The 13,622-nt window shown below is 47.3% G+C and overlaps 1 protein-coding gene across 1 annotated transcript in view; it reads left to right on the forward strand.

Annotated features, from left to right (window-relative positions):
* The window catches only part of LOC137422898 (tyrosine-protein kinase HCK), an 81,951-nt gene that overhangs the window by 19,170 nt on the left and 49,159 nt on the right, over nt 1-13,622 (forward strand). The window contains exons 3-5 of the mRNA XM_068109544.2: nt 1,473-1,515; nt 2,127-2,220; nt 11,668-11,766. Of these exons, the coding sequence (XP_067965645.2) occupies nt 1,473-1,515; nt 2,127-2,220; nt 11,668-11,766 (236 nt within the window). The remainder of the gene's footprint in view (nt 1-1,472; nt 1,516-2,126; nt 2,221-11,667; nt 11,767-13,622) is intronic.

Consider the following 13,622-nt stretch of genomic DNA (forward strand, 5'->3'; position numbering starts at 1 on the left):
TACCTATCCCCACATACCACCCTATTATCCTACCTATCCCCACATACCACCATATTATCCTACCTATCCCCACATACCACCCTATTATCCTACCTATCCCCACATACCACCATATTATCCTACCTATCCCCACATACCACCCTATTATCCTACCTATCCCCACATACCACCCTATTATCTGACCTATCCCCACATACCACCCTATTATCCTACCTATCCCCACATACCACCATATTATCCTACCTATCCCCACATACCACCCTATTATCTGACCTATCCCCACATACCACCCTATTATCCTACCTATCCCCACATACCACCATATTGTCTGACCTATCCCCACATACCACCATATTATCCTACCTATCCCCACTTACCACCCTATTATCTGACCTATCCCCACATACCACCATATTATCTTACCTATCCCCACATACCACCATATTATCCTACCTATCCCCACATACCATCATATTATCCTACCTATCCCCACATACCACCCTATTTTCCTACCTATCCCCACATACCACCCTATTATCCTACCTATCCCCACATACCACCATATTATCCGACCTATCCCCACTTACCACCCTATTATCCTACCTATCCCCACACACCACCATATTATCCTACCTATCCCCACATACCACCCTATTATCCTACCTATCCCCACATACCACCATATTATCCTACCTATCCCCACATACCACCCTATTATCCTACCTATCCCCACATACCACCCTATTATCCTACCTATCCCCACATACCACCCTATTATCCTACCTATCCCCACATACCACCCTATTATCCGACCTATCCCCACTTACCACCCTATTATCCAACCTATCCCCACATACCACCATATTATCCTACCTATCCCCACATACCACCATATTATCCTACCTATCCCCATATACCACCATATTGTCCTACCTATCCCCACATACCACCATATTATCCTACTGATATACCACCTGATATAACTGATATCCTACATACCACCATATTACTCCAGGCCCACTCCCGTTGGCCCACTCACCACACTTCTCACTAACACACAAGTCTCATAACTTCCTCCCTTTCCTCAATTTTCATTTTCTCAAGTTATTCCCTCCCCACCCCCACCCCCCCCTGCTCCCCACCCCTCCCCCTCCAAACCTAAAAAACAACAAATAATGCTGTTTCATTGTGTGATTATAACTTCATTTTAATGGTGATGAGGTGATTTTGGTTAATTGTAAAGATGATGTCATTGGAGAGACACGAGCTCATTGTAAGAGAATGAGGGATTAAGCAGGTAAATTTAAAAGGTGATAGTTGAAGGGGAAGTGGGGAGGAGGAGGAGGAGGAGGAGGAGGAGGGTGGTATGAGGGGGATGTAATCAATAATGGTATGCATAAGCTTTCATGTGTCCTGCACATCATCCCGGGCTGCACCATCAAATCAGCCGCTCTGTGTGTTTTTTACCTTAGGACCTTTCATCCTCGACGACCCGACAAGAGGCCGACTCTGCAGGTGGGTCACGGCTGCAAGATGGACAACCCCTTCTTGTTTCCATAACGTGCTCCTTTAGTATAAGCTGCATCCGGTGCTGCAATGAGAACCACCAGGCTGGGGGACGTGGTCCGTTTACCCGGAGTTGCTGGGTTGCCATCTGGTGTGCGCAACGAGCCGTGTGCAAGGCGGGCGGATCACGTGCGCATCAAACATGGGGAGCCGGGCAGGGAACTAGGGGAGGGTACATTGCCCCAACTGGCCTGCGCTTGTTACTTTGGTGACTGGGGCTGCTGCGGGTACTGCGGATGTTGCTATGAACGCTCCGGTCGATTGTCGGCCTTGTTCGTGTGTGGCTCTATCCTGGTGTGAATACCATATGGTGCCGTTTGTGCTGGTGTGCAGTATTGATGCTGCGTCGGTTTTCACTGATTCTCCTGATGTGGATGCACATGGTGCAAGTGTTCACTGCTGCCATTCTGATGTTTGTGTTTTGCTCATGCTTATCGCTGATCCTGAATCTGAATCTGGTGCTGGTGTTTTTGTGCTTATACTGCTGGTGCTGTTGGTACTTAAGTCACTGCTAATTGGAATCGAGTTGTGACCAGTTGTACCGTACTCCTCACCTGCAGGGGAAATGACGGTCATTGCTCTGTACGACTTCGATGGACTGACGGAGGGAGACCTCACGTTCAAAAAAGGAGACAAGATGCGCATCCTCCAGCAGTAAGTTCTTGAGCTCCCTGAAGATCCCTGAGCCCCTTCCCCATTTTCACGAACTGAACCTTAACTGCGCAGATTCAGCAGGAAAGTTTGCTTGATTTGCTGGTGATCTCAATAGACCAACTGCAGTTGTTGTTGTTGTTGTTGTTTAGCTCCGGACAGGTTTCTCGAGCTTGCAGCATAGAAACAGCCGATCAATCTCACAGGAGAAACCCAGAGATCCCCCAAATCTAGGTTGGTGTACCCCCGCCTTCACAAAATCAGGGCCATGAGAGAGACAGACAGAGAAAGAGAAAGACAGACAGCGAAAGAGAAAGACAGACGGAGAAAGAGAAAGACAGACAGAGAAAGAGAAAGACAGACGGGGAAAGAGAAAGACAGACGGGGAAAGAGAAAGACGGACGGACAGACAGAGAAGAAAGACAGATGGAGAAAGAGAAAGACAGACAGAGAAAGAAAGAGAAAGACAGACAGAGAAAGAAAGAGAAAGACAGACAGAGAAAGAAAGAGAAAGACAGACAGAGAAAGAAAGACAGACAGAGAAAGAAAGAGAAAGACAGACAGAGAGAGAAAGAAAGAGAAAGACAGAAAGAGACAGACAGACAGACACTGACACACGTACACACACACACACACACACACACACACACACACACACACACACACACACACACACACACACACGAGGGAAAGGGCCGGTCCATGGGGCTTGATTGGCACGTGGCCCTGCCGAATCCGGGTAGCAGGGACTAATGAGGAAGATTTGGCCTCCAACTTGCGTTGCATAAAAATTATTTTTTGCATTTCTATTGGTTTTACTGATTGGGTGTCGTAGTTAATAAGCAGAAACGAAAAGATAAGTCAATGAAATCCACCAGGGAATTGTAAACCTTGATAAAACAACAACCCAAACTGTTTCCATTTTGCATTTGTTCAAAAAAACGGTCCATGAGTTGATGGTGAAATCTCCAGGCATTGTTTTGAAGCCTTCGATAAATGGGGTTGGGGGATTGTGGATGGGTGGAGGGCATCGCTGCCACCTCTGGTTCACCAGCCGCAGTGATTGTTGTGACTTCAACCGAGTAAATGTTTGACCTCTTAACGCAGAGCGCAGATTTGTGGATATTGCGTGACATCTAGCGCCGTTGCCATGATTGTAAATACGAGTGAGCGAGTGCTGTCCTGGTTTCTCGGGTGCTGGAGGTCTGGCACCGGAGACCACACCATTACGGTCCAGGTGGGAATTTATGATTGCCTGGAGGTTTCCATTAAAAAAACTAGAACGCCACTCAGTAGAGCGCATACTCCCGCCGTGGGTTTAGTTGGAGTAATACGTTTTGTTTAACATCCCCTCTCCCCAAAACAATAAATGAAAAAGAAAGTAAGCCCTAACTGTCAGATAATTAATTTTGATATATCTCAGAATTAGAGGAGAAAAACATCATTTAAGAATACGAATAAAAGCTTTAATGCAGTAAAACAGAAAAAATCTTTCCCAAAAAAATTCCTGGATCCGGAATAATATCCTGAGCTTCACCAAAAACTAATCAATTCTTCCTTATCCCAAGGGCAATCATCCCACCAACTTTCATCCAAATCCGTTCAGAACTTTTCCAGATATCTTGTACACGAACACACACACACACACACACACACGGACGGACACGATCGAATGCATTACTCCCTGGCGGGAGTAATAAACGTGAAAATCGCAGAGCCAGAATTATTTATTTGGTCTGGGAAGCCCATGCGAGGTTTCTTCTTCTTCAGCCCCTCACAACCCTGGGTGCGACCTTTAAGAAAGAAAGTTGAATTTTGCCAAATCTCTTTTATTCGTTTGTTAATATACCTCAGCCATTGACAAATCTGGAACTAAGTCTTTACAAGTTCATCAAATACTGACACCGCGATTGACATTCGCTGAGCTAAATGTTGATATCTCTTCTGAGGTAAAAAACAAACAAAAAAAAACAGTTTTAAAGCGTTATACGTATCAAACGATACATTTTATTAAACGGGGAAACCTAATACACACTTTGGTGGTTTTAAAATGACAGAATATGTCTTACTTAGAAAAACAATGAACATTGAAGACGACGCTGCTAACAAAATACACCGCTCTAAGGCATAACCACGAGTTTAAACTACATTTACAACAAATATGAAAACTATTTTCATATCACAATATTAAATATAGAATATATAGAAGATAATGTTAAAAAAAAAATGAGCCCTATCTTCCAATGGTAAGAAAATCCTTCAAAAAATTCCTGGATCCAGAATAATATCCTGAGCTTCACCAAAAACGCATCAACTCTTCCTTATCCCAAGGGCAATCATCCCACCAACTTTCATTCAAATCCGTTCAGACCTTTTCCAGATATCTTACACACACACACACACACAAATACACACACACACACACACACACACACACACACACACACACACACACACACACACACACGAATGCATTACTCCCTGGCGGGAGTAACGAGCCCTTGTGAGTCAAGTGGGAACGGCGCAGACAGATACCCGACCTCTCAATCATCCATCAGTGAGTAGACTTTGAACCTTGTGGGGTTACCTCTTGTGGACATGGAAGGCTTGGTGATTTATTTAATGGATGCCTACAATTGGAAAGACGATGCCGGCAGTCCCAATATTCAGGCAGACTTCCCAGAAGGAGATATCATATCTAGTTTGTGTGATTCATAACATCGACGAGGAAGTCATATCTGAGGCTTGTTAATGCACAGGGTAAGTTTAAAATTACGATATCAACCATTAATCATGTTGGGGGTGCAAAGTGGGAGCTGTGGGGTCGTTATAAATAGATGTTTTTGTTTGGTTCTGTGGCCATGAGGGAAATTATACTAGATTTTTGCATCTATTGGTAAAAGGAGAAGTGTGCATTTGTGTGTGTTTGTGTTATCCACTGCCACCACTTGCTTCTTCTTGTCATCCACCATGTTTCATCCGAATCCGGCGACAACAGTTTGAAACGTCATGATGTATATCGCTTTTTCTCCCATCTCTCAATGGTGAAGAATCACTTTAAAAATTCTCGTGTCCGGGTCTGGATCTTCACCAACATCTAATCAATTTGTCCTTGTCGCACTCCCAACCTGTCCACCAAGTTTCATCTGAATCCATCCATTAGTTTTTGAGATGTCCTGTTCATAGCCAGACAGACATGCAGGTGTGAAAACATAATCTCTGTCCACCTTCGGTGGCGGAAGTAATGACGTTACCTCCGAGTTGTCCTTTCAGCCCCAATTTTGACCAATCACAGTCCTCAAATTTTTTGCTTGATTTGCTGGTGATCTCAATAGACCAGCAGCAGCAGTTGGTGTTTGGTGGTGGTTGTGTTGTTGTTTATCCCCGGACAGTTCTCTCGAACAAGCTTGCAGCATAGAAACAGCCGATCAATCTCACAGGAGCAACTCAGAAGTCAGGTCAGGGTCTTCATGAAAGCAAGGCCATGAGGGTCCGGTCGTGAGAGGACGCTGGCGTCGTTTGCTCGCCGCTTCTCTGACTGGACCATTGTCCGTGTCTTGCTTTCCTGGTGGTCGTGGCGGATTTATGGCCATTGAGTCTTCCTCTGCGCGGTCCCGGCTCTGCTCTGCTGCTCCGGGCTTCACCTGCTCGGCTCCATCGCTGTTTCCTCGGGCCCACTCCCGTTGGTTGTGTCGATTGTTTCGCCTCCTCACCCTTGGCCGCGTGCTCGCTTTGCCTTCGCTCCTGCTGGCATGGCTCTGCGGTACTCTGCCGCAAGGCTTCTCCTGCTTAAAACCCGCTCCACCCCATCATGCATCTCTGCAATCAGATCGAATGGACTCCTGCGTCGACCCAGGTACATTCACCGTGGCTCCGGTCGTAAGTTTGTTTATTTACAATCAGGTCACTCCATCCCCATCCTCTGGTCGGCTCAGCGCACTCCCACTCATCGTCCCAACACACCTGGTCACAACAACGCACAAAATCGCACCTCCTGTCTGCGAACCCTGGCCAAATCACCTGGATTCATACCCGCCGTACAAAACAACATCAAGCTCACCCTGTTCAATACCCGGTCCCTCAACAACAAATGCCTCATCCTGAACGACTACATCCTGGAAAATAAACTGGACTTTCTCTGTCTCACTGAGACCTGGCAACAACCACTGGACTACTACACGCTCAACCTCACCACACCCAATGGATATTCTTACATCAATAAACCACGCTCGGAGGGCCGAGGTGGTGGAATTGCCGTTATTCACCGACAAGACATCAAGACCAACCTCATCTCCATCTCATCTGCTCCATCATTTGAACACCTGGCTTTTAAACTCTCTGGTCACACACAGTCAGTCATGGCTGTTGTCTACCGCCCTCCCAAACCACACCCATCATTCCTGTCTGACTTCTCCTACTTTCTGACCCAGCTATGTTCCCTCTCCCCCTCAATCCTCCTCCTTGGTGATTTCAATATCCACATGGACTCCACTGACTCCACGCTAACCACTGACTTCACTGATTTACTCACCTGCTTTAACCTCACTCAACATGTCAACTTTCCTACCCATAACCGTGGTCACATTTTGGACCTTGTCTGCTCTACTGGACTAATTTTGCACCATCTCTCTGGCTCCGACCTCACTCTCTCTGACCACCTAGCCATCACTCTGACCATCAACATCCCCACCCCAGCACCAAGGCATTATCGCACTATCAACTTCCGTAAGCTAAACGCTTTTTCACCTGCCTCATTCTCATCGACCCTCTCTGAAAAAATGTCCACTTCTCCCTTCGTTGACCTCCACACCCCTTCTGACCTCACTGACTACTACAACCACACTCTCTCTTCCTGCCTTGACCAAATTGCGCCTATAAAAACCAAAACAGTTTCTTTCACCCATTCTGCTCCCTGGTTTACCCCTGAGCTCCGCCTAATGAAAACTCGTGCTCGCCAACTTGAAAGACTCCGCAATAAAACAGGTCTCACAGTTCACTCCCAGGCCTACAAGGACCACATACAACACTATAAAGATGCCCTCTCCCGCGCCCGCTCCGCCTACTACTCTCAAATTATCCACTCTGGCTCCGGAAACCCAAAAGCACTCTTCTCTACAATAAACAAACTCCTCAGCCCCCTGAACACCACCACCCAGTCATTCACAATAGACAACTGCATCTCCTTCCTTTCATTCTTCCAACGCAAAATTGAAAACATCTACAACAGCTTGACCACCGCCGCACCCGCTCCCCCTCAAACCACCTGCCCCCCCTTATCCTGCCATCCCCTGTCTCAATTCTCCCCAGTCTCCCCTACTGACCTCTCTGAACTCCTCATCGGAATGAAAACTGCCACCTGCACTCTTGACCCCATCCCCTCCAGCTTTGTCAAGGCCTCCCTTCCTGCTCTTTCTCCACTTATCATTGCAACAATAAACTCCTCCCTGTCTACAGGCATCGTCCCACCATCCCTCAAAATTGCTGCTGTTACCCCCATTCTGAAAAAACCTGGACTAAACCCTGACACCCTAAATAACTTCAGACCCATCTCCAACCTACCCTTTCTGTCAAAGGTTTTGGAACGCGCTGTAGCCACTCAACTCAAGCATCACCTCTCTGCCAATAACCTGTATGAAACATTCCAATCCGGATTCCGGTCCAACCACAGTACTGAAACTGCTCTCCTCAAAATCACCAACGACCTTCTCCTCTCCTCTGATGCTGGCAACCTCAACATTCTCATCCTCCTCGACCTCAGCGCTGCCTTTGACACCATCGATCACACCATCCTCCTCACCCGACTTGAAACCACCTTTAACATTACCGGCACTGCCCTCTCTTGGATTAAATCATACCTCTCTGACAGACGTCAGTTCATCTCCATCAATAACTGCAAATCCCCCACTGCTCCCCTCCCCCAAGGTGTCCCCCAAGGTTCAGTTCTTGGCCCCCTCCTCTTTATCCTTTACCTGTCCCCCCTCGGTCACTTAATCCGCCGTCATGGTCTCCAATTCCACTGCTTCGCCGATGACATCCAGCTTTTCATCTCCACCAAGTCCATCTCCACCGCCACCCACTCTATCCTGACAAACTGCATCACTGAAATAAAATCCTGGCTTCAAATCAACTTCCTCAAACTTAACTGTGATAAATCTGAAATAATCATCATTGGCCCAAAAACGCTCACCAAGTCCACCCATAACTTTGCCCTCAACATCGACGGTTTCCCAGTGTCCACCTCCCCTCACATCCGGAATCTTGGCATCATCTTTGACCAAACCCTCTCCTTCGACAAATACACTAAACAGATCACAAAGACAGCCTTCTTCCACCTGAAAAACATCGCCCGTCTCCGTCCATCCCTCTCCTCTGTGGCTGCAGAAACCCTCATCCACGCCTTCATCACTTCCCGTCTGGACTACTGCAATAGCCTCCTTTATGGTTCACCCTCAACAATCACCAATAAACTCCAATACATTCAGAACTCCGCTGCCCGTCTACTCACCCATTCCCGGACCCGTGACCACATCACCCCCGTCCTTTACAAGCTTCACTGGCTCCCCATCTCCCAGAGAATCCAGTACAAAATCCTCCTCTTGACCTACAAAGCCCTCCATAACCTGGCCCCATCCTACCTGGCTGACCTCCTCTCCAGACACACTCCCACCCGCAACCTCCGCTCTGCTGGTACCAACCTCCTGACCCCCCCCCATCCGGACCAAATTTAGATCCTGGGGGGACAGGGCCTTCTCCATCGCTGCTCCCACCCTCTGGAACTCGCTACCTCACACCATCAGAGACTCCTCCTCACTCACCACATTCAAAACATCACTCAAGACCCACCTGTTCAACACTGCATTCAACATTTAACCCACAGCATCTAACCCCTGACTATCTCCTCTCCTTCTCCCTCCTTTGTGCTTTGAATATTTCCCTATTGATTCTTCTTTTTTTGCAATTGTCTTTATGTTTTGCTATGCGTTATGTTTTGCACTCTGTCAAAGCGTCTTTGGGCTTCCTGAAAAGCGCTATATAAAATAAATGCATTATTATTATTATTATTATGAGAGAGACAGACAGAGAAAGAGAAAGACAGACAGAGACGGACAAAAAAAATAATAGCCTGGTGTTGGCTTAGTGGTTAGGTTGCCGGCTTGGGATCCTAGGATCCTGGGTTTGAATCCCCGGCGATCGCTGAATTAACGCCAGGTGGGTTGACTCAGCCTGTCATCCTTCCGAGGTCCGCAAATTGAGTACCAGTTCACTGGTAATTCCCTGTGTGTCGCAAGAGGCGACTATCAGGGTTGGCGGCAGGAAGAGCATCCGGCCATAAAACATTGCTTCAAAAAGGGGACCAAAAAAACAACAACAACCACGGTCCCCGAAAAAGGCCAACCCCCGCTTGCGGGGAAAAATGGCCTCTAAAGGTGGTGTGCCCGAAAAAGGCCAACCCCTGCCCTGCGGGGGAAAATGGCCTCTGAAGGCGGTTCTACAATCCTCAAAATTTATGTGATTGAAATGGAGCATCGACGATCACCATTCAGACTCAGATATTGACGTCTCAATGTCATGATTGTGGGTGGACCCAGCTTTGCTTAATCTCTCATGATAAAGGCCTTGTTTTACATCGGCCTCCATCATTAAGTATAGCTGGTTGGTGTCTCATGCCAACGGTGTACCATCAAAGGATTTCTGAAGAGGCTTATTTTTGAACTTTTAAAGGAGATGAAGGAGTAGCAGCTGCATCATTGTGATTTCGAGTCTTCTTTTCACACTTACGCTTGATACACAAGACACAAACGCTCCTCAAAATCACCAACGACCTTCTCCTCTCCTCTGACGCTGGCAACCTCAACATTCTCATCCTCCTCGACCTCAGCGCCGCCTTTGACACCATCGATCACACCATCCTCCTCACCCGACTTGAAACCACCTTTAACATTACCGGCACTGCCCTCTCTTGGATCAAATCATACCTCTCTGACAGATGCCAGTTCATCTCCATCAATAACTGCAAATCCCCCACTGCTCCCCTCCCCCAAGGTGCCCCCAAGGTTCAGTTCTTGGCCCCCTCCTCTTCATCCTGTACCTGTCCCCCCTTGGTCACTTAATCCGCCGTCATGGTCTCCAATTCCACTGCTTCGCTGATGACATCCAGCTTTTCATCTCCACCAAGTCCGTCTCCACCGCCACCCACTCTATCCTGACAAACTGCATCACTGAAATAAAATCCTGGCTTCAAATCAACTTCCTCAAACTTAACTATGATAAATCTGAAATAATCATCATTGGCCCAAAAACGCTCTCCAAATCCACCCATAACTTTGCCCTCAACATCGACGGTTTCCCAGTATCCACCTCCCCTCACATCCGGAATCTTGGCATCATCTGTGACCAAACCCTCTCCTTCGACAAATACACTAAACAGATCACAAAGACAGCCTTCTTTCACCTGAAAAACATCGCCCGTCTCCGTCCATCCCTCTCCTCCATGGCTGCAGAAACCCTCATCCACGCCTTCATCACCTCCCGTCTGGACTACTGCAATAGCCTCCTCTATGGTTCACCCTCAACAATCACCAATAAACTCCAATACATTTAGAACTCCGCTGCCCGTCTACTCACCCATTCCTGGACCCGTGACCACATCACCCCCGTCCTTTACAAGCTTCACTGGCTCCCCATCTCCCAGAGAATCCAGTACAAAATCCTCCTCTTGACCTACAAAGCCCTCCATAACCTGGCCCCATCCTACCTGGCTGACCTCCTCTCCAGACACACTCCCAACCGCAACCTCTGCTCTGCTGGTACCAACCTCCTGACCCCCCCCCCCCCCCCATCCGGACCAAATTCAGATCCTGGGGGACAGCGCCTTCTCCATCGCTGCTCCCACCCTCTGGAACTCACTACCTCACACCATCAGAGACTCCTCCTCACTCACCACATTCAAAACATCACTCAAGACCCACCTGTTCAACACTGCATTCAACATTTAACCCATAGCATTTAACCCCTGACTATCCCTTCTCCTTTTCCCTCCTTTTTGCTTTGAATATTTCCCTATTGATTCTTGTTTTTTGCAATTGTTTTTATGTTTTGCTATGCATTATGTTTTGCACTCTGTCAAAGCGTCTTTGGGCTCCCTGAAAAGCGCTATATAAAATAAATGCATTATTATTATTATTATTATTATTAATGGGAGGAAATGGCATTCGATATCAGTGCGAATGATTGACCCTTGTAGAAACGACATCATAAAAAGGAAAAGATTTCCAAGTGGTATTGATTATTGCTTTATCATGAGGACAAGGCAAGAGGAAGAGGCGTGCATTAGGCCTGTGTGGGTGCGTGGGGGTTGCACCAAAATTCCATCTGCAAAAAATAAATGGCCCGAATGAGATGGACATTGTGGTAAAGATGACTTCAATGGTGTCCATTTTATCGTTACAGGAGTGGAGATTGGTGGAATGCTGAATTACTGCCCTCAGGAAGGACTGGATTCATCCCAAGCAACTACGTGGCGCAGACGAACTCGCTTGAGACGGAGGAGTAAGTCATTCAAGTCACAATAACTTTACACAACTTGGTTTCACACCTAATTGGCAGAGCCATGTCTACTTGGTACCACACAATGGTCAGTCATACGAGATGGGTGTCGTGTCTGCATTACTTTATTCTTTTTTCTTTTTTTGTACACAGAGTGGAGGCTCGTGAAAGAGTTAACACATTACACACGAGAACAGGCACAGACCCATAAAACATACAATTCATAAAGGGAGCGGGAGACGAGGGGAAGAGAGAGGAAAGCGTACAAGCGCAACAACAGTGGAGAACAGGGACGTCGGTAGATCTGTGGAAGAGAGGGTTGTGGGAGGAATGGGGGAGGAGAGGCAAGGGGTACACGGTATAAAACAAATTGACACAACGAGGAATTTCAGTAAAGAAGTTGGAGATTGAAAGAGGTGGATTTGGAGTGTTTTAACAGAAGTAGAAAAGATCAACGTTTTGGATGGGGGAAGATAAAAGATGGTGGTGAACAGCTGTTATAAAGACCTGGCGGGAGGAGTGGAATTGAAGAGCATGAGGGAGCTTGTTCCAGAGGCGGGAGAAAAGAGGAATGAAAGAGTGAAGGTGAGCAGAGAGTTTTGATTTTGGCAGTTTTACCATGAGAGCGTTTCTGGCAGATCTTGTGCATCCTGCAGGAAAATTTAGGGGACAGAGCACAGAAAGAGCAGGGGGAGCTCGGCCAGAGAGGAGTTAGTAGAGGACAGAAACACCACCAACCTGCCTGTGGTGAGAGAGACTCGGCCCTTAGAATCAACTTCATCACAGGAGATTCCAATGATTCTGAAAGCTTTGGTTTCAACCGCATGAAACCAAGCTAGGTGTGAGGCAGGAGCACCAGCCCAGAGGGGAAAAGAGTATTCCATTGAGCTGCGGATGAAAGCTTTGTATGTGGTGAGGAGCTCAGAATTGCCCAGAAAGGACTTCGCATGACGGAGGATGCCCAGTCGGCGACTGGCTTTGGAGGCCAGCTTGGAAATGTGGTTTTCCCAGGACAGATCATGGCAGATTGTGAGACCCAAAAGCTTGAGTGACAGAACTTCTTGGAGAGGATTGTTCAGAAAGTAGATGGGAGGGTTGTCCAGACAGTCTTTTTGGAGAGACATAGTGAGAGTGTGAGATTTGTCAGGATTGAAAGACATGTTCCACTTGTTTGACCAGTTTGTGATTTTGTCCGGGTCTGCAGAGAGTGAGGAGGCTGCTGCCTGCCGATCTGAGGGTTGAGATATGGAGCCGCAGAGAGTGGAGTCGTTAGCAAAGCGATAGAAAGGATTTTCCAGAGAGTCGGAGAGATCATTAATGAAGACCAGAAAAAGCACAGGGCCCAGAACACTACGTTGGGGAACTCCAGCCAGAACAGGAAGGGGAGAAGTGAGAAATCCATTCACGGCCACACGTTCACTACGATCAGAGAGAAAGTCTGCAAGCCATGCGTGGAGGTTTCCATGAATACCATAGGGGGAGAGTTTGGTGAGCAGAGCGGGGTGCCAGACCATATCGAAGGCACGTGATATGTCGAGGGAGACAGCTCTAATTTCCTGTTTGGCATTGAGGACCTCCATCCATTGTTGAGACAGCAGAAGCAGCATGTCCAGAGTAGAGTGACCTGGTCTGAATCCAAATTGATGATCCGAGATCAAGCCATTGGAGAAGGGGAAGGATTTGATGTCAGAAGCCATGATGGATTCCATGACCCTGTCTGTAGTTGCAAGTATCTGTTTTTGCACCTTTCTTGTTTGCAGCGGTAATGTTGGCTGATTTCCAAGGAAATGGCAGATGACCTTGAGCAAAACAGAAGGTGAAAAGAACAGAGAGAGAGGGTGAGATAGAGCGGCAGTGCA

The sequence above is a fragment of the Myxine glutinosa genome, chromosome 3 (assembly GCF_964187855.1).
Source record: "Myxine glutinosa chromosome 3, kmMyxGlut1.1, whole genome shotgun sequence".
Lineage (NCBI taxonomy): Eukaryota > Metazoa > Chordata > Myxini > Myxiniformes > Myxinidae > Myxine > Myxine glutinosa.